Source organism: Pteropus alecto, unplaced genomic scaffold (assembly GCF_000325575.1).
Source record: "Pteropus alecto unplaced genomic scaffold, ASM32557v1 scaffold134, whole genome shotgun sequence".
NCBI classification, from domain to species: Eukaryota; Metazoa; Chordata; class Mammalia; order Chiroptera; family Pteropodidae; genus Pteropus; species Pteropus alecto.
In genome coordinates, this window is record NW_006436283.1 from 4710799 (window position 1) to 4733688 (window position 22890).

The following is a 22890-nucleotide window of genomic DNA, read 5'->3' on the forward strand; positions in this document are numbered from 1 at the left end:
CCTAGCCCCACCCTCCCTGAGGCTACCGGCCGGGCCCCCGGGAGCCGGCCGTACCTCCTCCTCTACCTCGGGGTGGCAGAAGGAGCGGGTGGACAGGTCATCCGTCAGGTCCTCGTGGCTGCTGTGCGGGGGCTCCACCTTCCCACTGAAGAACAGCACAGTCTCCGGGCTGGGGTTTGGCCACGACAGGATCCCCTGTTTGTCCACACAGCACAGGACCTGCAGGGAGAAACGGGGGTTGGGGAAGGGGCTCAGCATTCCCTGACCTGCCAGGGGCTGCTTAAGTGGCAGACGGCACCCAGACGCAGACGGACAGAAGGCCTACTGAGGCAGGGGCCTTTTGGAAGGTCCGCCCTCACCGTGACAGAGCCCAGGCTGTGCAACAGGCTGGAGCTGTGGCTCAGCGTAGGCGATGTCCCCTGGATCACCCGCAGAAAGTGGCCCCAAATGCAGCGTAGCATTTCCTGGTGGGAGAAGAGCAAGTCCATGAGGCCATCTGGGACCCAGCCGCGTTTCCCTGGAGATAGCCTCTGAGGCCAACAGAGAAAACGGTCCGGGGGCACCAGGATGTTGGAGTGGGGAGGTGGTTGTCTGGGAAGGGCAGCGAAACAGTGCCCACATGAGACGGGGGTGGAGGACAGAAGGTCACAAAAGAGGAGAGTCCTGGGCTTCCGGAAGAGGCCCGGGGCAGAATCCATCCCGCGTTGAGTGTACCTGAGCAGAGACGGCTTCTGTGTAGCTGCTGAGAGTATCCTCCGAGAACTTGGCCAGCTGCGCGGAGAGGGAGTGAGCCTTAGCGGGGGAAACTGCCCCTCACGCAGGCTCCCAGGGCCTTTGGGAAAGGACCCCGGGCAGTCCCCGCATCCCCTGTCTGCTGCGAGCCAGGATGGATGTCACCCGCCCCCCCGGGGGTGTGGCCTGGAGGTGCTTCTGGAAGGAGAGGACTGAGGCCTGGAGAACTGCCCAGGGCCTGCCCACGCGCTGGGCCCACGGTGGGGCTGGGCTCCCGCGCCTGTCTGCTGGGGCCCGGCCGACTCCCTCTTTGGTTGCTGTTTTTCGTTCTTTTTGGACGGTCCCCCAGATGCCTTGAGAATACCTACCAGGGAGCTGGGGGAGGCCTTGCTCATCTGGGCCAGGACGCGGGCTTCTCCACAGGCGGTTGCCAGAACCCAGAGGACTGGAAAGAGCAGGGGGAGGATGGGCAGGACGCCATTCACCTGGGAAAGAGGGAACCACGCTGACGGCTCCCAGAGCGCTGCTGGCCCCGGGAGAGAGGGGTCGGCCGGGCCTTCCCTCGCCCCGGGGCCAGTCCCTGAGTAGAAAGGGGACAGAACAGGAGGAAAGGAGGAAGGGAAGCAGGCGTTCTTAAGCTGAAGCCTGGGGGACCCTTGGGCGACAGAGAGAGGGGCAGTCCGGGAACAGCCATCCAGTGAAAGAGAAAAGCGTGACGGAGCGGAAAGGCCCGTCGTTACCTGTAGCTGGAGCAGGGTGTACTGCCAGGACGTGACGCCGGGGGCATTCAGCATGAAGCGCAGGGCATTGGTGATGAGGAAGCTGGCCTGTTGGGAGCAGGAGAGGTACAGCCTTAACACCCCGCCCCCCCGGGGAAGAAACCAGGCTCTGAGGCTCCCCTTCCTCTGCCCACTCGCACCTCCCGACACTGGCTGGCGCACTCTGGGACCCTGTCTCCACTCACACGCTCCCCTGAGCCTGGCCCCAGGGCTCCCCCATTTCCTGGCGCTCCCCCGCCCCACGTGGCCCCGGCTCACGCACCAGGACCACAGGCATGGCGTAGTGCAGCATCACCGACTGCACCGTGAACCTCTCGTTGTCCAGAGCGGTGACTGGGCGGGACAGGGCCATGTCCAGGCACCACCTGCAGCAACAGAGACCCTATATTCAGCGAGCCCTGCTCAGGGGCAAGGCCAGAAGCCCGCACCTTCGCTGAGCATCACGCAGTCCTGCAAGTCCCTCCTATTCCTTAGCCCCGGCCAAGTGGCCCCTGCAAGAGAGGCCTGTGGGAGGCTCCAGAGCTGTCCCCTCAGAGTTCAGACCGGGAGGGGAGCAATCGCCCAGTCTAAGGATACTCACAGGACATTAAAGAGAGGAACCTACAGAGATGCCTGCCCGAAGGGGCCTCAGTATGAAGAGGCTCCTTCCTGGTCACCCACGGCCCTGCTCATGGGAGGCGCCAGGGAAGAAGAGAAGTCAGGGGGCGGGAGGAAGACGGGGCCGCACCCCTACCTGACGTTGTCAATCACAGGGGTCTCGAGGACGCGGAAGAGCCGGTGCTGCTGGGGGTTCTGTGGCCCTTTCTTCACTTCTCCCCGGGGGGAGGGGGGTGGAGAGAAAGGAGGAAACAGGTCTCCCGGCTCCAAGACGATGTGCTCATCATCCTGCCATAGACGAGGGAGGAGGGTGAGGGCAGTTGAAGGCTTCTGTCAGAGGCCGTTCTTCCTTGACAGTCGTCTAAGTGGAGACAGCTCATGGGCTTAGGGACCATCGGTTAGCAAAGCTCAGTGGGGCAGGGCCTGTGGGACTAGACACCTACCAGCTCGAGGATCGGAGAAGAAAGAACAGGACAAGGAGGAGAAAGATGTCCCAGCCCTTCTCCATTCCACTAGAGCCCATGCTGAGAAGCCTACGAGCTGGCCAGGAGGCGTCGGGACTAAGCCTGGGACCCCCACCCCCACCCCCATTGCCTGTGTAAACTCCCATAGCACTTTCCAGGGAAGGAGGAAAGCCTCGAGCTACCTTGATCCCCCTCAGAGAGGCGAACGATTCCTGGCCGGGCCTCAGAGCTATGATGTCTCCTTCTACCAACAGGCTAACTGGCAGGTTGACCAGATGTCCATCTCTGTAGGCCCAGTGCAGGGACCAGGATGGTGCAAAGGGCATGTGGAGGTCGGGGTACATGGCGTCTGGCCACTTGATCTCCTTGCCATCCCTTAGGGCATCTGACGAGAATGGAAAGAGGGAGACCACCTCACCCAGGGCTCTGCACACCAGCCGGACCCAGCACCCAGCATGGAGCTTTGCCTGCCTGTCTTCCTTTCCCGGAAGGCCTGCGTCAACCCACGCCGTTCACCCCAACACTTCTCTTTCAAGCCTCTCCCTGCCACTCAGCCCAGGCTTGCTCTGAACTCCTCTGAACGCCTGAAGCTCTGGTTCTTTGCAGCCCCGCTCCTTTCAAATGCATTTTGCAAACATTGCTGAGGGCTTTGAGGGGTGCGCTGAGCCCGGTGAGGGGTACGAAGGAAAACGGTGAGGACGACACAGTCGCTGCCCTTGAGGGGCCACAGCCTAGAAGTGGAGATGAGACGCGTGGGCAGATGACTCCAAACAGGGCAAACACGCGTGCCAGGAGTGCTGGGAAGGACCCCAGAGCCGCAGGAGCGCAGAAGAGTGGGGTGGTCAGAATGAGGGGGCCACCGAAGACGCGCCTCGAAGCGTGTGCGAGATTTTGTCAGCTGGAGACGAGCGGGGAGAAGCTCTCCAGGCGGAGGGGCAGCAGGGCGGAGGCACAGAGGCAGGCAAGTCTGCAGGGGCTTTAAGAGTAGTGAGTAGATTTAACGTGAGGGTGAGGAGCAAGAGAAGAGGCTGGGGAGGAAGGTCGGAGCCTGTGCCGGAGGTTCTGAGAAGCCACGTGGATGGCTCTGATAAGCAAGAGGGAGCCACCGATGGTTCCTGAGCAAGAGACTAAGCTCCCGCGCAGCAGGACGCGTCTCTCCCGGTCACCGCTGCGCCCCCCAGTGCCTGGCACGTGGCTGCAATTAATTAATCATGTCAGATTCTCCCTTAGCACTCAAACCTCCACTGCCCAGCACTGGGAGAGGAGTCTCACGAGAGAAGGTGCTGCTCCTCTCACGAGGCCGTGCGCCCCTGGAAAGAAGAAACCACCATCTCCCAAAGAGCCGGACGTCCCCGACCCGCAGCCGGGCCTTCCGAAGCGCCAGCCAAGCAGCTGGCCATGCAGGGCCTGCCTGAGCAACGTCCCTCTCCTTTAGGGACTGGGCTGCCCCGCCTTAGGCTCCCGGCTCCCTGTCCCCAACCCCAGCCCTGGCAGGAATCTCGGACTCCTCTGGTCCACCCTCCTGCCTCCTGCTGCCCAGTACCGCCAGACAAGGCAGACTTGGAAGAGAAAATCTCAACTGTCCTCCTGCCAAAGAGAGAGTCTCCCAACTAGCAGTGAGCCTACAAGCCCACGGGGCTATCAGCCTTCCTGCCTGCCTGGGCCACTGTCTGGGGACCCGCAGCTGCTCCACGGCTCTGCCCGCCCCGCTCAAAAGAGGGATGGGCACCCTGCTAACTCTCTTGATGCCAAGAGAAACAGAGGAACACCTATGAGCAGGGGCTCCTGCCTGGGACTCAGGAGGGAGCTCTTGGGCTCAGACGCGTTACAGGCATCGTTTCCCGCCCGACACCCCTGACCCTCAGTCTCACCTTGGATTTGGTCAATGATCCCTCGGAGCCTCCTCGCCACCTCCCGGCGTTTCAGCCGATCTTGCCGCCCAATGAGGATGAGGTTGAGAAGCAGCAAGAGGAACAGGGCCGAGGCGTTCACCAGCTCTACCCCATGGCTGGCAGGAAGGGGTGAGGGCTACTAGCCAACCCGAGGCCCCGGACTCCACGCACCCCGCACCCAGCCCCTTCTGAAGACTATCTTGTTCTAGTTCTGCCACTGGGTGGCCAAGAGACAGGATTCCTGAATGGCCCAGGTGCCAGCTATGGGGCAGCTCAGGGGCAGCATCCCATCTCCCCTGGGATGTCCTAGGTGGGACGGCAGGCTCTGCTGAGGCAGGAGAGGGACAGGCCCGGACCCCGTGGTAAGAGAGGCTAGGAAGGAGCCATGTACCTGCCAGCTGGCTGGCCCCCATGGCAGCCCAGCAGCAGCAGCACAGCCAGCAGCATGAGCGAGGCGCCCGGCCAGTGGAAACAGGAGCAGCGGTTACTGTGGTGCAGGAAGCTGCTTCTCCACATCTCCTGCGGAGGGACAGGAGGCCGGGGACAAGGAGGTGGGAAGGAGCCAAGATTCTCCGTCCTGCTGGAATCTGGTTGCCTCCCCCTCCACACCAGCCAACCCAGCCCTCTCGTGGCTGCCTCTGCCTTCTCGCTCTGGTCTCGGCTGGGGTCCAGCTCGTTGGGCTCCTACAGCAAAAGGGGTCAGGACATCGCTTTGCCTGGGACCCACCCGCTCTTTATGATTTTCAGTGATGCTCAGTGGGGTCGCGCTGCCCACAGTGACAGGGAGAGTCAAGGCCCTGAGCACGGGTCCCTAGCCTCTCTGCCGTCCCAGCGAGGCTCTGGCCTACCTTCCACGTGAGACGCTTCTTCCGCTCCTTCAAGTGTCCTTCCAGCACGGCCTCCAGCTGCTCCTTCAGGATGCTGAGGGCCTTCCAGGTGGACAGACCCAGGGCCAAGGGGGGCTCGCCCTGCAGGGGACCGAGAAGCTCTCAGCATCTCCCCGGAGGCCCCGGGTCTCTGCTGGGATGGGGCTCTCCCCTCTCCCCTCCCCAGGCCCTTCCTCTCTCCTCCTAGAGCCTCATCTTCTCTTCCTCCACCAGCCCCTGCCCCTCAGGGTATAAGCACGTTCCCCTCTCACCCCCCAATCTCTACTGTCAGTCTTTACCTCTGTAAACCAACTGCAACACCCCGGCCAGAGCAAGCACATGTCTGATCGCCTGACCCCCTCTACCTTTAAAATCAAGTTCAGAGTCCTGAGCGTGCTCTGTGATCTGCCGGCTTCTCCAGCCTCCTTTCCTTTCCTGCCTTTCATGCCATATTCCTCCCACTCATGTGCAAATACCTTTATGTATTTTCCCAGCCAAGAACACGCTTCCCACCCCAGACAACGCTTACTTCTCCTTCAAGACTCAGCTCAAACGTCATCTGCTCTAGGAAATTTTCCCAAAACCCAGAGCTGCACTTACGGGAGGTCTGTATTCCAATAGCACCCTGGGCAACCTGGCTCACAGTCTGCCTCGTTCAGAACTGTCACTATTGATTTACCTGTCTGGCTCTTTCACTAGAATGCCAATTCCTTGAAACCAGGTACTGAATTCTTCCATCTCCACCCCCTCCCCACCGACTAAGACAGTACCTGGCACACAGCAGCAGCCCAATGAACACAAGCTGAGTGAATGAATGAATGAATGAATGCAAGCACACATAGCGTCACTGATTTCAATGACACCTTAATCAGGGATTGTCAACCCATGATCTGTAGCAGAAACACCTGGAGCTTTTAAAAATGTTGCTGGTCCAGGTCTCACCCCAGACCTACTGAATCAAAACCTCTGGGGGTGAGGCCTGCCCCAGGTGGCATCTGACACACAGATCCTGGCTCAGGGGTCCTAGGTAAAAGAACGTCCCCAGAGAAGGTAGTGAGCCTTTCCCAGCGCCACCCACCAGCACCAGCGTGCGCTTCCCCCAGGAAACGCTCCTGAGCGAGGGAGCGAGGAGAGCCCTGGGGCCCAGGCACCCGGAAAGGAATCTGGGGTCACCTAGTAGATCCTGACCAAAGTCGCTAGGCCAGTGACTCCCTGGCTGCTCAGCCCTTGTACCCCATCGCCCCTGTCTGCATTCCCCAGGGTCCAGTAATGTTCTGGATTTCCTCCTCCCTCCCCGACTCTGCGTCCACTCCCCTCCTGGGCAGCCTCACCCCTCACAGGACACACATCCCCGAGACTAGAAGAGGATACCGGCCCATTGCCAGCTTCCTCGGCCTGAGGGATGAGGACAGGGTTCGGAGTGGGCCTGGCCCAAAGGCTTCCCAGATCCCTCGCCTGTAACCCCCTGATCCCCACTCTCCAAGGTGGCTTTGGGGGATTATGAAGACAAGAGCTGCTTCTTCCCAGAAGGGATAACTGCTTATTTCAGCTCAGGAAGAAACGCCCTCTGGGCAAGCGGCCCGCACCCTGGCATGGGTTAATACTGTCCTCCTGAGTGCCCACCTCCCTTTGGCAGGGATCCGGGGGCCTCCCTGAGAGGCTGTGGTCTGGGGAAAGTGAGTGTCAGGTAAGACCAAGGTCTGTACCCTGCCTCCCGGACTCCCCACGTGGGAGGGAAGGAGGCCTCTGGGAGGGCTGTGAGGGAGAGAGAGGAAAAAGGGGACCACAGGTCTCCTCGCGTCTAAGCGGCTGGCCGGCAGGGGGGATGCCCGTTCCAGCCCAGCGAAGAAGGGCATTCGGACGGCACAGGCGGCCAGGGGGAGAGAGCAGGGCCAGCCGAGCCTGCCCTCCGCTCCGCACCGCCGCACTGCCTCAGGATCGGCTCTCCGAGCCCCCTCCTCAGCGCGGGATGAGGGTTCCGAGGATGTTATCGCCAAGGCCAGGCCTCCAGAAATGACAGAGTGGGACAACCTCCCGGAGGCAGGGACGTCCCGCCTGCAGAGGTAAAAAGGCTGCGTACGAAAAAGATGGGGATTGGGCGGAAGCAAGGAAGGGCCTGACGAATCTCACGGGGCTGCAGGTCTCCTGGGAAGCTGCTCAGTCTGGAATGAGGACCGGGCTCAAGAAGGCAGGGAAAGGAGTCACCAGCAAGCCAGGACAGCATCCCTCTTCTAGCTCGGTCTTTAGAACTTGGGACACTCAGCAATTACTCCTGCTTGCCCTGTGGCTGTCCTGATGTCTGCTGCCTTATTCCGGGCATCCCCCAAGCCCAGGACCTCCTCCTCCCCTGCCCAGCCATCCACTCGCTTTCTCTCTGGCCCCAGGTTCCTAGAACCTGAAGGCTGCTGCACTCTGGGTGTGAGAGATTTGGGCCGCAGGGTGGCAGATGCTCCTGGGGCAGGGCCAGTAGAGGCAGGAGGGGGCCTGCAAAGCTGACTGCGCGCATCTGCCCCCGCATGTTGTGTCTGGCCAGGAGCACCAACTCCAGACTGGCGATTAAAGACAGCACAGCAGAGGAAAAATAACTCATTCTGTAATTACACGCCTCCCCAAGAAAATGCTTGCCTGCACAGGTTGGCCCTGGGGCTTGGACACAGCCTGCTGGGCCAGCCTATTCTCCAGGCACCAACTGTGCTCATCCATGCCCACGGCTGCTCACCGACCCGAATGGCAACACCTCAACCCCATGTCCAGCGGGAGGGTCCCGGTTCCGGGTAAAGCCACTGTTTTCCTCTTTGGGCCATGGCTTCTCTCCCTTGCGGCCTGACAGCCGAGGCTAAGGAGCGTGGTGGAAGACCTTCGCGCTTTCCAAAGGCAATTCAGAAAAGGCTGGTGGGCGAGCAGGCTCTGCCGGCCTTTCTCAGAGCATGAGTCAGGCTGGGCACCCTGGTGAGCCTGGGCACCAACGGGGACACTGCACAAGGACGGGTAGGGTTTGTTTGAGAAATAAAGACCCAAGTTGTAGGCGTGCAATCTGGGGTCAGCTTTTCTTGCCTACTGGGGCCAAGAAGGGCGAGGAAAATCTGCCCCAGCCTTAAGTACCCAAAGGCACTTTCTGCTTCCCAGGTGCTCAGAAACCCCCACGCCCCCGCCACCAGGCGCCTTCAGAGACGTCCCTGGGGCGAGGGGTGAGGAGCGTTGACTAAGCTAGGCCTCCACACCACAGGAGAGGCGAGGTCCTGCTTCTTCACTTACACTGATGCTTTCAGGGAGAACCACCCCCACCCCCTGGTTCAACTGCTCAGGCTCAGCTGAAGCCACGAGAGAAAAACTTGAGGCTCTGGGAGGACCAAGTTTAGGAGAGGCTGGCAGCAAACTCTGGGCACGGGCTGGGCTCCTCCTCCCTGCTCCATCACCCAAACGGGGCACAGGCAGGGCAGGGGGACTTGCGGGAGCAGCACGGGGGTAAAAGAGCTCTACCCGTCACATCAGAACCACAAGGAATCTGCCACTAAACGAGTCCAGCTGTGCAGGGTCCGGAGGAAGCATCTGGGTCTGGCCAGTGAGCAGTCTGGGAGCCAGCACACCTGCTCCCTCCCAGAGACAGGAGCCCCAAGCCCCCAACCTCCGTGCTCCCGAGACTCCTCCTAATTCTCTCAGCACAGCGGCCGTTTCCCTTCCCGCTCCGTTTCGCGAGCAAGCAGAATCAGGGGCCCCTGGGCTCAGGTAGACAGGTTATGAATTTAGACCTTGACCCTTGGCCTTAACAACAGCAGATAACCACTCATGAGAACTGGTTGGTCCCTTCACCAGGTTCCCACCGTCGCGTCCTGGCCAGTGCAGGTGGGGAGGGGACCCAGAGCTGAACTCCACATAATGCCTGGGTCACGGAAGCAGAGATTCGGCCACTAACACGCCAGTCTTTTTTAGCAGTCGTGACAAGTTTCTTCTGAGTTTGGCCACAGATCGACTCTGTCTGCAGCCAGGCCAGTCAAAGCCCCAAGCTTCCTTTCCTTCCTCACTCTCCGGGCTCAAGCTGCCCTGGCCACTTTCACCCATATTCTCCCTCCTGCAGCCCCCAAGACCTAGGAAGAAACCACCCCAGCCTTGCTTGCTCTTGTCTCAGTGACCCACGTGGTCCAGTGAAGAAAGCCCCCTTACCGGCCCCAAGGAGAGCTAGCATCCAGGCCCGGAGCCTCCCCATCATTTGCTCGTGGAGACCCGGGTCCCAGCATCTGGGGACCGATGCCCCACCGGGGAGCTCGGCTCCAGCCCTGCTCTGGGCGACTTGGGAGTGTGGCTGGCAGTTCCCTAAACACACTGGCTTTCTGGCTCCCGTCCCCAGCCTCCTTCCACGGTCCTAGCTACCTCGTAATCCGAGCTGCCTCCGGTTCGGCATCCATCTTCAAGACTTGTGGCAACCACTACCCCAAAGCCTCCGCGAAGCAGGGGACACAGCATTTGGAACAGAAACGTGAACCCACGCTGGCATACTCACTTTGCTGCGCTTGCCCTGAGCGGGCATCCATAGCTCTGCCTGCTTAAAGAGCATGAGCCCCAAGGAGTCAGCTACAGAACTTCCAGCACCGCCCTCAGAGAGAGGCAGAGGGACCCGGAGGGAGAAGGGGGGAGAGGAGAGGAGAAAGAGGGGCGAGAGCCTGAGAGCGTGGGAGCGAGGAGCCGCTGCCACCACGACTCCCGCACGCAGCCCGTGGAGCTTCAATCTGCTGATTAATTCAGCCTATTTCCAGTCAGCTGCAGACCGAGGGAGGGAAGAGGAGGAGGCAGCGCTGCAGCAGCAGCCCGCGGGGGCGGGGGGGCGGGGAGAGAGGGGGTGAGAGGAGAAAGTTTGTAGATGCGCTGCCAGATGTCCAGGAGCCTGGCCCATTCATCAGAGGAGGCCACTGCGGGGTGAGTGGAGGGAAGACATGCAGCCAAGGGGGAGGGAGGCCGGGAGGAGAAGCTGGGCAGGAACAACCACCCGCATCGGGGAGCACCTGGGCTCCCTTCCCAGACGACCTTTCCCCGGCCCAAGTCTGTGGGCAAGCTTAGGGGCCCCAGTGTGGTGAGCCTGCCATCACGAGAGCTCCCCCAAATCACCGAGATTCAGCCAAGCCAACAGCTCTCTCCACAGTCAGAGCTGCAGGAAGGAGGGGAGAGGGGACTTGCAAGTTATTAATAGCAGCACATCCTGCACGGAGGGGGAAGGATCGGCTCTGCTTAGACCGGAGCAGTGACTTCCAGGGGGGCAGAGCAGGGGACCAGGAAGCCAGCAGAAGAATCCAGCGGAAGGGGGAAGAAGCAGCTGAGGGGAGGGGCCTCTGAGGATTCCAACACTGAGGACCCAACACCATCCCACCGATGCTGCAGGGACCCCAACAGCCACTATCCAATGCCCATGAAGAGCTCACCAGCAGCTGATGACCCCTCCACATTTAGAGACACCTGCCGAAGTACTGCTGGGACCAGGGGACTGAGGATACCCGGACCTCATCCCCCAGGCAGAAAGAGGAGGCCAGTGACATGGGGCTCCTGCCTCAGCACCCCATCCCCACCCCAGCATCAGTAGAGCTTTTCTCTGAGACCCCGAGTTTGACATACAGGAAGCGCTCAGCACTTCCGCTGGGTGAAGGAGGGGGCCCTGGACCGGATGGGAAACTTCTCTGCCTACATCCAGGTCACCCTTAGGATGGGGCTGCAAAATCCCAAGGGAGAGGAAGCAGCCTAATTAACGGCCCAATAACCAGAGCTCAGCTGGAGCCTGGGCACGCTTCTCCAGGGCCTGGGTTTCCTAGACGACACCATCTCGAGTGGCAGGGAAGGGAAGAGAGCTTCCCCCCCACCCGCCTTCTCTAGCACAGCTCCCTGTGGGGCCCCGCCGAACCTAGGGCTGAGTGGGAAAGAAAAGGAGGGGCCCAGGCGGTGCAGAGGTTAAGGGCAGGAAGTCTCCCTGAGGCGCAGGCCAGGGGGCGTAGGGTCAGCTTCCCAGCAACCCCATAAGGACGGCTGCCGCCTGTGCAGTCAAACTGCAGGGAGAAAGACTCCTGTCCCAGTGCCCCGTCCCCACCCCCTGCTCCCAGGTCGTGCTTCCCCTTCAGCTTTCTGCAAAGGTGCTGCTCTGTGGGAACCACAACTAAGCAAACACTCTCCCTCCTGGTGAGAGGCCCGAGAAGGAACAGCTCGCAGGCTCTCACAGCAGGTGTTCTGCAGGGTCCCCCACCTGCCTGCCCCTCCCTGCACTGCCCCCTCCCCAAGCGAAAGGGCAGCTCTGCACCCAAGAAGCAGAGACCCAGACCCTCGTGACTACAGTGCATCCATCATGGACCGGAGGACTGGAAACAGGGGAGAGGAGGCTCTGAAGGGGACACTGAGGACGGGCAGATCCTAAAGAGAAGGGGGACAGGGTGCAGAAAATCAACCAGCGACAGTGGAACCGGTCCCAGGCTGCAGTCAGGGGACAACACACCCCCTTACCGTCAACTACCACCATCCCGCTGCCCCTCCCCCACTCCTCCAAGAAGCCTCTGACTGTCAGCGGCCACAGGGATTATCATCCTTAGAAGCCCAGTTACAGCTCGCAGGTACCTCAGGTAGAAACCCTGTCAGGTTCTGTCACTCGGCTGCTTGTACTGTCAATCCCGCAATTAGACTGTAAGCCTCTCCCAGCCAGAGGCCACCTCCCCAGTGCCCAGAGTTCCACCAGCCCATATTCATCCCATTGCATATGGCTGCTGCTGACGGGGACAGTGCTTTCTAGTTCTGGATTCAGCTATCCAGAAAGAGAAAAAAGAGGATAAAGAAAAATCCTCCAGGAAAAAATGGCCCCTGAGAGCTAGCCGGCCTGGGCTCTCAAGTCTTCTTCCTCAGGCTTGAGCAAGAAGCCAGCCCCCTGGATCACCAGGAACTGATGTTTCAGCAACAGGCCAGAACCGGAGGACAATACTGTCTTCTGTTTGGGGGACATTCAGCCTTACCCAGGCAGGAGATGGCATGACACAACATCATAGCCTCTGGGGGCGGGGGGTGCTCCCTGGAATTGAGCAGTGCACAGCCCTTGTGACTGTATGCAGCAGCCTTGCACCCAGGCTAGGGAGAGGCAAGTGTAGCTTGCCCTGTGTGCCAGTCATCGCTAGGACCGCACCTGCAGAGCGGCCAGAGGCACCTGTGAACAGGAGGCTGAACAGACCTGCTTCAAGTTCAGGTCCACAAGCCTGTTCCACAGGTGGTCCAGAGGCATGTGAAGCCTGGAGCTAAACAAGTCAGTAGTCAGCCAGGCACCACCAGAGGCCCAGCTCCTTCTCCAGAGTCCCAGCGGTCCCCAACCTTTGTGGCTCCTGCGAGAGTCTAACGCCTGATGATCTGAGGTGGAGCTGAAGCGGTGATGCTGGCGCTGGGGAGCGGCTGCAAATGCAGATGAAGCTTCGCTAATTCCCTTGCCACTCACCTCCTGCTGTGTGGCCCAGTTCCTAAATGGTCACAGACTGGTACCAGTCCGCGGCCCGGGGGTTGGGAACCCCTGCTCCAGACTTCCCAAGATCTCTTCGGCAGGAACTTCACTATTCATAAGTTCAAGTTAATAAATATTTACCGAACCCTTGCTACATGCCAGGGTCCGTGCTAAGAGCCAGGGGACAGGCAGATTATTTCAACAGTGTAGCAAGTACGATGGTAGAGGTACAGGACGCTAAAAGAAGGCCCTCTGGAGAGGGAGGGAGAATTATCTGGAGAAGGTTATGGGTCTGGAAGAACGAACAGTGAGAGTTTGCCAGGAAAAAGGGTAGGGAGCATTTTAGGGTAACAGCCTAAATGTGGAGTGTGTGCCCAAACTCTGAAGCATTCAGAATTACTAGTGGTAAAGGCCAGGGCAGGGAGGCTGGAGACAGGAGCGGGATTATGGAGGGCTCTGTACAGCACACTAAAGGTTTCATCAGGTGGCACGAAGCCACCGATGACATTTAAGCAGGGGCAACAAAAGGCCAGCTCTGCATTTTGGATCGATTTCCCCGACAGCTGAGCGGAGGAAGGTCAGAGACAGGGACCAGTTGGAGGGGTGGCAGAAGTCCAGGCAAGAGACGAAGGGACTCCTCGAGGGCAGCCTTCGTCGCAGGAGAGGGATGCTCTGACGACAGATCCACCTCCACGCAAAGACGGTGTATACCTGGAGGCTGGTGCACCTGCAGTCAGGCTGGGAGGGGCAGGCCCGGACCTCCTGGCTGCTCACCTCCCAGTTACGCAGCTGTGTTTGGAGCCAGACTGGGGAGCTCTTCCCTGACCACAGGGAGGGCGGCCAGCAGCACTCAGCGCGGCTCAGCAGGTCGGGGCAGAGCCCCAGCGAAGAGCAAACAAACGAAATCTCACGCCCCTGGGTGAGAAGTGGAAGGCTGGCCCGGAGCCAACCCAAATCCCTTGCAGTCGTGTGAGCGGGTCCGTAGCTCCCCGTACCCGCAGCTCCCCGGGTCTCTGCTTTCCGGCGAGCACGGCACCCTCTCAGAGCGGATCACGTTCATGCGCCACGAGCTTTTGGCTTAAAGCCCCCAAATAAGTACATCCCAGGCAAATAAATACAAGAAGGTAGAGTTCAAGAGACACACAGACAACTCCCATAAGGGAACCGAACATGGCCTACCGCATGCTCCTCCTTCAGGTCCATGGGCCGAGAGTACTGCAGGCATGCCCAGGGGAGCGCGGTCACCCCCAAAAGGAAGGCTCCTCCCCAACATGTACGAACCCCAGTGACTTTGTCACGGTCACAGCATCTATAGAAGAAAGAGAAGAAATCACGTAAGTCCAGGTCACTGGAATGAATGGGCAGCTACTGTGAAACACAACAGTATCATCGAAACGGCAGAGCATGGCGTGGGCAAAGCTGAGCACCGGTGCCCTGGCCGGCCTCGTCCTAGCAGCACGGCGTCCACGAGCAGTCACCCGTGGACTTTCTGAGCCCAGGAGGGAGAGGGGATGGGAGAGAATGCTGGGGCGCGGGTGGGGGTGTTCAAGCACTTCCTCTTTTAATCCGAATTTTCGGAGGCACGTGTGATTTGTTCCAAGCGTACTCTTTTCCTCACTGACTCCCGCAGGCAGGAAAAGCCTCGGCTTATCGGCTTTTTAGAAGGTGAAGGTTAGCATTAAGGTAAACGGGAATCTAGATACAACTCAAATACTCAGGAGAGTGGCAGGGAGAGCAGTGGAGGCAGCAGAAAGTAGGGACGTGCTCATTCCACTGCTGCCTGCAGGAGCCCGGCATCCGTCAGTTTCCGTTTTCCGGGAAACACACGCCACCCACGCCAACCCGTACGTGCCCACGGGCCTCCTGTGCGGTCTGCCGACAGGGCAGCGCTCACCGAGCACCTGGGCAGATGTCCACAAGGACGCGATCTGGTTTGACAACAGTCTGAAAGACGAAGGCTAGCCTAGCCCTACCTCCTCACCCCACCAGACTCCCCACACACCCCGACCCTCACCCATCCAGCCTGGCAGCCAACATACTTTCACGATTTCAGACCGGGGCGTGTTTGGGTAAAGAGTGCCACTGAGTAATGTGGTTTGGTGCCAGGCGACGCCTCGCGGGGAAAGCGCTAACCTGCTGACTAGGGCGTTCTTCTGGGGGGCCTGCAGCAAAGCCTTGTTAAGAGGAGCTGGTCGGAAGCCCGGAGAACAGCTCCATACAAGCTCTGTCTAGAAAGGAGAAAGCTGTGTCCGGAGGACCCCGGCCAGGAGGCCCAGGCTCTGCGGCCACCAACGCCCCTCTGAGACCCCGCCTGATCCTTCGTGAGGCGGTACCGGGGCCGATATCACAGGCCAGTGCTGCCAAGTCTCTCCCTACCCCTGTCTTTCTCTCTGGAGCTTTCAAAGCTGAGCAAGCCCCACCATGTCAGAGACGGACAGTAACGCTGGAAGCCGCCTCGCCGGGCAGCGACGTTCAGTCTTGGCAGCCAGCTGAAATGAGATCCTGAGAGGCCGAATCCACTTTTCCTCAAAGCCGCTCTGACTCAGGCTGCCCAGGCCCTGTTTACGAGAACAGCTCAAGGTCCCCAGGACACCCCATCCCATCAGGGGCTGGATGAGATAGTTGCCACACAGGGAAAGGCACCAGGAGCCAGATGGGAATTGTGCTTAACTCCTGCCAACGCTACAGGAGTGAAATAACTCTGCGGCCAGCTGGAACCACAGCAGTTCAGAGAGGGCAGCCAGGAACGGGACATTTTTCTAAGAGTCTCTGTTTTCCCATCACTCCATACATGGGATTCTGGGAGAGAGCTGTCCTCGACTGTCTGATCTGAAACCGACAGCCGTATTCTTAAAGGGCCAGTTCAACTCCTGGCCGATTGTGAAAAATAAAGCACAAGCTTCAAAGCACAGAACCCAAATACCCCTGGGTTTAAATCCTGGCTCCAACACGTATCAAATGCTAACTGACCTTGGCAAATTACCTGTCTCTCTGAGCCTCAGCGACCTTGTTCATTGAATGGAAATGCTAATACCAGTTTCACAGAGGTGCAACAAGAATTACGTAAAATACTAAATGCAGAGGGCCTAGGACAGCATCCGACAAATAGTAGGTCTTAATACATAGTTGTCTTACTGAGAAGGTAAGAGTGAAGAGTGAAGGACCACATGGGACAGGAAACCAGGGGCCGAAATGCAGAGGACCTTGAAGGGCAAAACAGAGAGGCCCTGAGGAGTCACTGAAGGCTTCTGAGTGGTCCCAGTAGTTTAAGACAGTAGAGAATGAATCAGACGAGGGAGAAAAAGAAATTACAGGCAGAAGAGTTAGAGGAAAATCACGACAGTCTTGGTCTATCATGACAAGCGTCCCCACAAAGGCAGCAGAGAAGCCGGGAAAACAAAGGGCTGGATGCTTCCTGCTGCCAACTCAGAAACCAGCATCAGAAAGAGCTAAATGGGTTCAAGAGGGTGAGGTAAGAAGCTGGCTGTCCTTCTCACCCCTCTAACATCACCTTCATTAGCTGAGCGGGCACTCTCTGTGCTCGACACACGGAAAACACAACTTAGCGGACTCGTATTCAGCTGAATCGCTGTGTCCCAAGGGCACTAATTGATGGAGCGACTTCTGCTGGAGGAAGGGTTTTAATAGCAAGCCTCAGGGTTCTAGCCTCCGTGGTGTCCTAGCCAATACTTCGATCCATGACTTCAGGGAGGAAACAGATGGTATGCTCGTCAAATTCTTGGATGGCATAAACCTGGAAAGTAGATGAAAGTCAAGAACCAAGAAGATCTCAACAGGCTGAAATGATGGGCCAAATCTAATAGATTCGATTTAACTGTAATAGATTCGATATTATAGGTCCTGCGCTTAGGGTCAAAAAGTATTGTATAAAACTACTATAAATTGCTTAGTTGACTAGCTGCCCAAACTTCATTCACACTTAGGCTGCATTAACGGATGCGCCATGTCCCCGGAAAGAGAGAGGTAAGTCTGATTTCTGTAGACGAGAGCACATCTGGAATCTTTTGTTCATTCGTGCACCACACACTTTGAGAAGGTCGCTGACAAAACTGGAATGCTCCCAGACAGCAGGAACCAGGCTGGAGAGACTGTGACATGAGAAATGGTGGGAAGAACCAAAGATGCTCAGCCAGGAGAAAGACGGGGCGGGCTTACTCTGGGAGGCTCCAAAAATGGGGACTAGATCAGCGGTGGGGGAAGATATAAGGAGGTGGATTGGGACCCGATGTGAGCAATATCTTTTACATAATTAGAACTGTATTGAAAAGTGGAAATAGGCTGCCCTGAGAAGCAACGGGTTCTTCATCACTACAGAGATACGAGCAGAGGCTAGAAAATTATGGAGACGATGAATACATCAGGTAGCAAATAAGAAAGAGATGATGTCTTCTGCTGTCTTCAAATACTGAGAGATTATGAAACCAAGAAATCCAGTAGCTTCTACATATGAAAAGATACTCAACTCCACCCACAGTAAGAGACCTTCAAGTTAGACTACCCCGAGAGAACAAAGTTAAAAGACTTTCACCCCATGACTTTGAGGTTTATAAAACTACAGTAACTAATCAAGGCCTGGTAATAGAGAATCTAGAAATAGATCCAGACATATGTATGGTCAGCTGATTTTCAAGAAAGGTGCAAAGGCGATTCAGTGGAGAAAAGATAGTCTTTTCAACAAATTGTGCCGGAGCAATTGAATGTCCAGATGCAAACGAAGAACTTGGAAATAGAACTTGCACCTTATACAAAAATTAACTCAAAGATCACAGACCTAAGCGTAAAAGTAGAACTAGAAAATTTCTAGAAGAAAAGATAGAAAATCTTTGTGACTTAGGGTTAGATTTCTTAGATTTGATACCGAAAGCAAAACCCTCAAAAGAAGAAATTATTACATTGGAACTGAGTGGCTGGGGACAAGCAGGGGCAGGAGGGGGACAGAATTTTCACTGTGTACACTTTGGTGCCTTTCGATTTTCAAACCATGTGAATGTATCAAATGTACCTTTAAAAAATCAGCAACCACTCACTTCTGCGGATATACCCAAAAGAAGTAAAAACGGACAAATATAAATACACTCGTGTTCATAGCAGCATTATTCACAGTGGCCAAATGGTGCAAGCAACCCACGTGTCCATCGACAGATGAACGGATAAACAAAACTCGGCAAATACATGCAACAGAATATTAATCAGCCTTAAAAAGGAAGAAAATTTTGATATATGCTATAACATGAACGAACTTTGAAGACTTTTCATTAAGTGGAATAAGCCAGTCACAGGACAAATAATGTATGATTCCATTTATATGAGGTCGAATTCAAAAAGACAGAATGTCGAATGGTGGTCACCAGGGCCCAGGGGCAGAAGGGAAACGGGGGTTCAGTGTTTAACGGGAGCAGTTTCAGTTTGGGAAGATGAAATTCTGGAGACGGATGGTGAGGATGGCTGCATAACAATGTGAATGGACTTAATCGACACCACAGGTTAAAATGGTAAAATGTATGCTATATATATTTTATCACGATTAAAAAAAATCAGCGACTTCTGACTGATTTTGCAATTGGCTCTGGCTTATGTTCCCCCCTTACATCCCAAAGCAACTTCATGGATGTTTATGCTCTTTTAAACATGCCTTTGAGTCTCTCTCCGGTATATGTCATTCCAAATGTTTCCCAATATTTTTCAGTTCACCTCCTTACTAAGGCAGACTTCTGCCACAAATCTCTTTTTCAAGAGGCTCCTTAAATTAAGAAAACTAAGTTCTTCTAATTACACTAAGATTTCTGGCTTCCCAGAGGCCACCGAAAGGGTCTCCGTCCCTTGGGCACCCCTCTCTCCTCAGTCACTTTTGGTCTTTGGAGCCAGCAAAACCCAAAGCAATCGGGGTGAGAGGTGTCCAGCTTGACGCAGGCCTCCCGCCAGCCGGGTCTAAATCTGGTCTTTGCCCTCCTCTGTTTACTACTGTCTCGGGCAGCCAGCCGCAGGAGAAGCTTATCATTACACAAACCCCGGATTACCAACCAAAACCACGCATTCTGGCTAGCAGGTCCATTCGGAAGAAAAACATTCATGCTGCGCCCGGGGCCTACCCTTTAGTTCACCTGTGCTATTGTCAACAAATCCAGGCCTGCTCACAAACCAAGGTTCAAACAACGTTTTTAAAGGAGCCTACCTTATACTCTCATTGAAACAACGCTAACACAATAAAGAGATAAAAAATATTGACACGCAGCTACCAGCGGAGAAGTGCTAACCACAACCTGGCCCTTCTCATCTGAACGCCAGGAATGGATTTAGAGGCTCTGTGTCTTCCCAACTCGGACTGCTACTGTAGGACCTCACGCCTGACTCACCAGAGGGGGTTCAACAAAGCCTCGTGATATTTACATTAGCGCTCCTCCCTCTCCCTATAGAAATCGTTGCCCAAGCCCAGCATTAGGGTAAGAAGGATTTCGATCTTCATTTCTTAATAGTTCTGCAGGAGTTAAGCTTTCCAAAAGGCTGATTCTCAACAGTTGGAGCTGGCACTCCCTAGCAACTTCTCAAAATAGAAATGCGAAGGGCTTTCTGTTTTCTTCCATCTCAAGGCCCTGCCCTGGCTCTCCCAGGCTAATCGGTCTAATCTTCTGATGTCGGGTCACCACAAACAAGGGGCCAGTGGGGGGTGGGAGGCGGGGGTTCAAGGGCAGTTAACTCTCAATTATTCGGCAGCTGATTATCAAGGGGATGGTTTGTACTCACTCCACCTCCCTGGTCAATGGACTACTCCCTGCTGTCCACCAGTTTTCCTATTTATAGTTCTGACAAAAAAGAACCAGTGAGCAAGGAAGTTAAAGCTAACATGGCGGCTAAAATAAGACTTGCACAATATATGTGGATTTTATCTGAACGTGCTATCCCCAGTTCCAGGCTTAATGATGGTCTACGTTCTAATGTGTTCCGAACTTTACAGTGATTTTCAAAAAATTTTTAATCCACGCAACACTTTTATTTGACTCTTTAGATAATGAATCTTGTGCCATTTCTTAAAATTACAATTACCTCGTTGAAATACTAAGATAGGCCTTTCTTTTGCCAAGATTACTATAAAGACATATCACAGTGGTATTTCTTCTTTCTCCAGTGGTTCTCAACCTTTTTCTGCCTCTGCACTGTTTTTACACACAACACATCCCCTTTAATAACATCTCTAAGGACACTACAATGGTTCCCTCAAATGGAGGAAGAGGCCACTTTGTCCTGACTCCACTCCTCCCTGCCTTCCCTGAGAATCGGGATAATCATTTACACCCCCAAATATAGAGAGGGACCACAATAAATATGAGAAATCAGTGAACTACTTGCTGGTTACTTAAAATTAATGAGTGCAAAACCATATTAAGAACGTAGTAAGTGACAGACAGCACGCTAGGGATCCCTTACATACCATCTCATTTAACGCTCCCAAGCACCCTGTGAGAGGCGCAAAGAAGCTAGGGAACTTGAGATCCTCGGATCACACCTAGGAAACAACTGGCACTACTGGATAAAGAACTCAACAGCCTGGACTCACAGAGTTCTGGCCCTGCCCCTCCGTGACCCTGGCCCTGCCTTTTGGCCTCTCCTAACGTTTAGTTACCGCAGCTGTAAAATAAAAACGTTAAAACTGCCCCCTTCCCACTTCCATCTTCTAAGAGTACCCAGGCATGCTGCTAAAGCTGGGTATCTTGGATAAAGCAGAGAAAACTATCATCTCCTCCAACGCACAAAAACCACATACTAGAAGGAAAACATTCAATGCAGAGCTCCCTCCTTTTTTCCCCAAGAGCCACACAAAAACTCAGAAGAGAAGGTGGGATGTAGCGGCACGGGACCCAATCAATGAACACGCCACAGTGCAGCCTCTGGTTAAACACCAATGAAAGGAGAGGCGGGTGTCCCTCGTATCTGGCACGGGGCACCGAGCAGAGGCTCACACCGTGGCACACGAGGGACTGTAAGAAGTGGGCTTTAGCGGTGCGCGGCAGGGGAATGAGAACATAGCACAGAAATCCGTTTATAGGACGCAAGTATTGTGTTCCTCGAGATGCTTCTAACGAGTCTTTAAAAGAGTCTAGAAAGATGGAAGGGAATAAAAGGACGGCACATTTCAAACTGCATCGTGGCTGTTCAGGGTCGAGAAGCCCCTTGGCTGGCTCCATCCATCGGGACACAGGGGACGCCGTCCGCACGAGGGCCGGGGCAGCAGCTGTGGGCACGCGCGGGGAAGACGACCGTCTATATTGGGGCGGGGGGCGGGGGCTCCCAGAGGCCTAGGAATAGCGTGCACGTCCGCGATGGAAGCCCTCTGGGCCAGGGCCCAGCCACAACAAACCCGGGGCAGGGGTTCTTTGTTGGCGGGAGGCTTAGATTTCCGACGCGGACCCCTCAAGGGGTCTAGGCGGGGCCGAGGGCAAGTGTGAACACCTGGGGGAAGGAAACGGCCAAGAGCCGGAGTCTAGAGTCAGTCCCTTGACACCCCCTCGGAAGGGGTCCCACGAGGCCGTGCCCTAGGTGCAGACCCCGGTCTCCCCTCACCTCGGCCGAGAATCCAGAGGACGCGGAAGGCCGACCCCCACACCCCCTTGCTCCCCTTGTTTCGGGCCACGGGCCTTCACGTACTTACCAGGGCCCGGGGGCCTGTCTTTCTCACCTGCGTCCTCTCCCCTCCCTGCCCCCTCCTCACTTCGTGTCCCCTCCTCCAGGGGCCGCGTCCATGTCCGTTACTGGCAACTCTAAGGGGGTTTGCCTCCCTTCTCGGACAACGGAGACGCCGCTGGCAAACTAAATTTCTGGTCGCCGATTGGTCAAAACCCGAGTCGGGCGGGGAATTCTGGTTTCTTATTGGCTACGCGACACGCTAGGCTGTAGCTGCAACCGCCCGTTTGAGAGCCTGGCGGAATTAGGTGCCAAGCGATGCCAGCCAGAGAGCAAGCAACCACTGCGCAGCCTTGGGCGTAATGCTCCGGCGCTTTCTGGTGCAGAGGTCCCGACCGCAGGCGAAGGCACGGCTTCTGCCTCGATTAGTTTTCTTACGAAGTTATCCCCAAAAGATGAACCGAGTGCCCACTTCCCCCAGCCTTCTTTCTTTCTTTTATAAATAAGCCTTTCGTTGAGCGCCCGTGTCTCCTGAGCTCCCTCCCTCCTTGTTGCTGGGAAGAAATGCCTTAGAGACACCTTGCTCGGGGACCTTGGAGGGAGTCCCTCAGGGACTAATACTGCAACGAAACCAAAGCTGGCGAATCTAAGGCAGTACTGCCGTTTTCCTCCCGGCTCGGCTGAACTCTAAAGAGAAAAACAAGTTTAAAAATTTTGTTCTCGATAATTACAGAAATCGCCTGGGAGACTTCTCTTGGGAAAACAAAGCAAGCCTGTGTCAGTATTTACATCTGTTTTCCCAGAGACCTAAGTCTGGAGACTTGGTTTTTTGGTTTGGGGTTTTTTTTTTTTTTTTTTTTAATCTATTTATAAAATTGGAAGAGGGTCATGACTGGCCCTGGGAAGCAAGAGCCCCTTAAGTGAATTGAATTATGTAGTTAAAAATCTCTCTTTCTTCTCAGCTGGACAAGAAGGTGCCATTTCAGTACCTAATCTTGCATTAGGAAACTGTTTTAACTGTTCCCTAAAACCCTGGTAGTCACGTCTCTTTCTTGCACACAAAAATCTTCTGCAGTTTGCTTTTGCAAACAGAGGGAGGCCATATCTCTCTGCCTGACAGTGAAAGCCCCTCATAAATGGACACACACATACATTTCCAGGCTAAATAAACCCCACAAGCTGAACTACTCCTGCGGCCACATAGATTCACTACCATCCCCTAAATACATCCGGGGTCCTCCCAGCTCTGCTCCTTTGCCCAAGAGATTCCCTGTGCTTCGAAGATCCCTTCCTACCAATAAAGCCCAGATTCAATACATGACCATCCAAAAAAAAAAAAAAGACGGCACACTCTAAAAGGCAAAGCTACCTCCCTGAAGCCTCTGACATTTAGTCTTTGAAACTCTCTTTATAACACTGTACCTCTTGTTGTCTCCAGTGACGCCTTTACAAAAACATGCTTTGTTCACCACCATT

General features: G+C 55.8%; 1 protein-coding gene across 10 annotated transcripts in view; it reads right to left on the bottom strand.

The window, feature by feature from the left end:
- The window catches only part of TMEM94 (transmembrane protein 94), a 29793-nt gene extending 8222 nt beyond the window's left edge, over nucleotides 1-21571 (bottom strand). For 3 of the 10 annotated variants that reach the window (XM_015589687.2, XM_015589689.2, XM_015589684.2), the window contains exons 1-13: nucleotides 21443-21571; nucleotides 13957-14086; nucleotides 5313-5432; nucleotides 4856-4983; nucleotides 4444-4580; nucleotides 2755-2957; nucleotides 2245-2396; nucleotides 1774-1876; nucleotides 1473-1559; nucleotides 1101-1217; nucleotides 715-771; nucleotides 360-464; nucleotides 55-219 (exon numbers count right to left, since the gene is read on the bottom strand). In XM_015589687.2, the coding sequence (XP_015445173.1) occupies nucleotides 55-219; nucleotides 360-464; nucleotides 715-771; nucleotides 1101-1217; nucleotides 1473-1559; nucleotides 1774-1876; nucleotides 2245-2396; nucleotides 2755-2957; nucleotides 4444-4580; nucleotides 4856-4983; nucleotides 5313-5432; nucleotides 13957-13980 (1398 nt within the window). In that variant the 5' untranslated portion in view covers nucleotides 13981-14086; nucleotides 21443-21571. Of the gene's footprint in view, nucleotides 1-54; nucleotides 220-359; nucleotides 465-714; nucleotides 772-1100; nucleotides 1218-1472; nucleotides 1560-1773; nucleotides 1877-2244; nucleotides 2397-2754; nucleotides 2958-4443; nucleotides 4581-4855; nucleotides 4984-5312; nucleotides 5433-9828; nucleotides 9898-13956; nucleotides 14087-14910; nucleotides 15006-16288; nucleotides 16532-21442 lie in introns of those variants that run through there. The other 7 variants (XM_025046996.1, XM_015589688.2, XM_025046998.1 and 4 more) reach the window with 5 other exon arrangements.
- Nucleotides 21572-22890: the final 1319 nt, after the last annotated feature.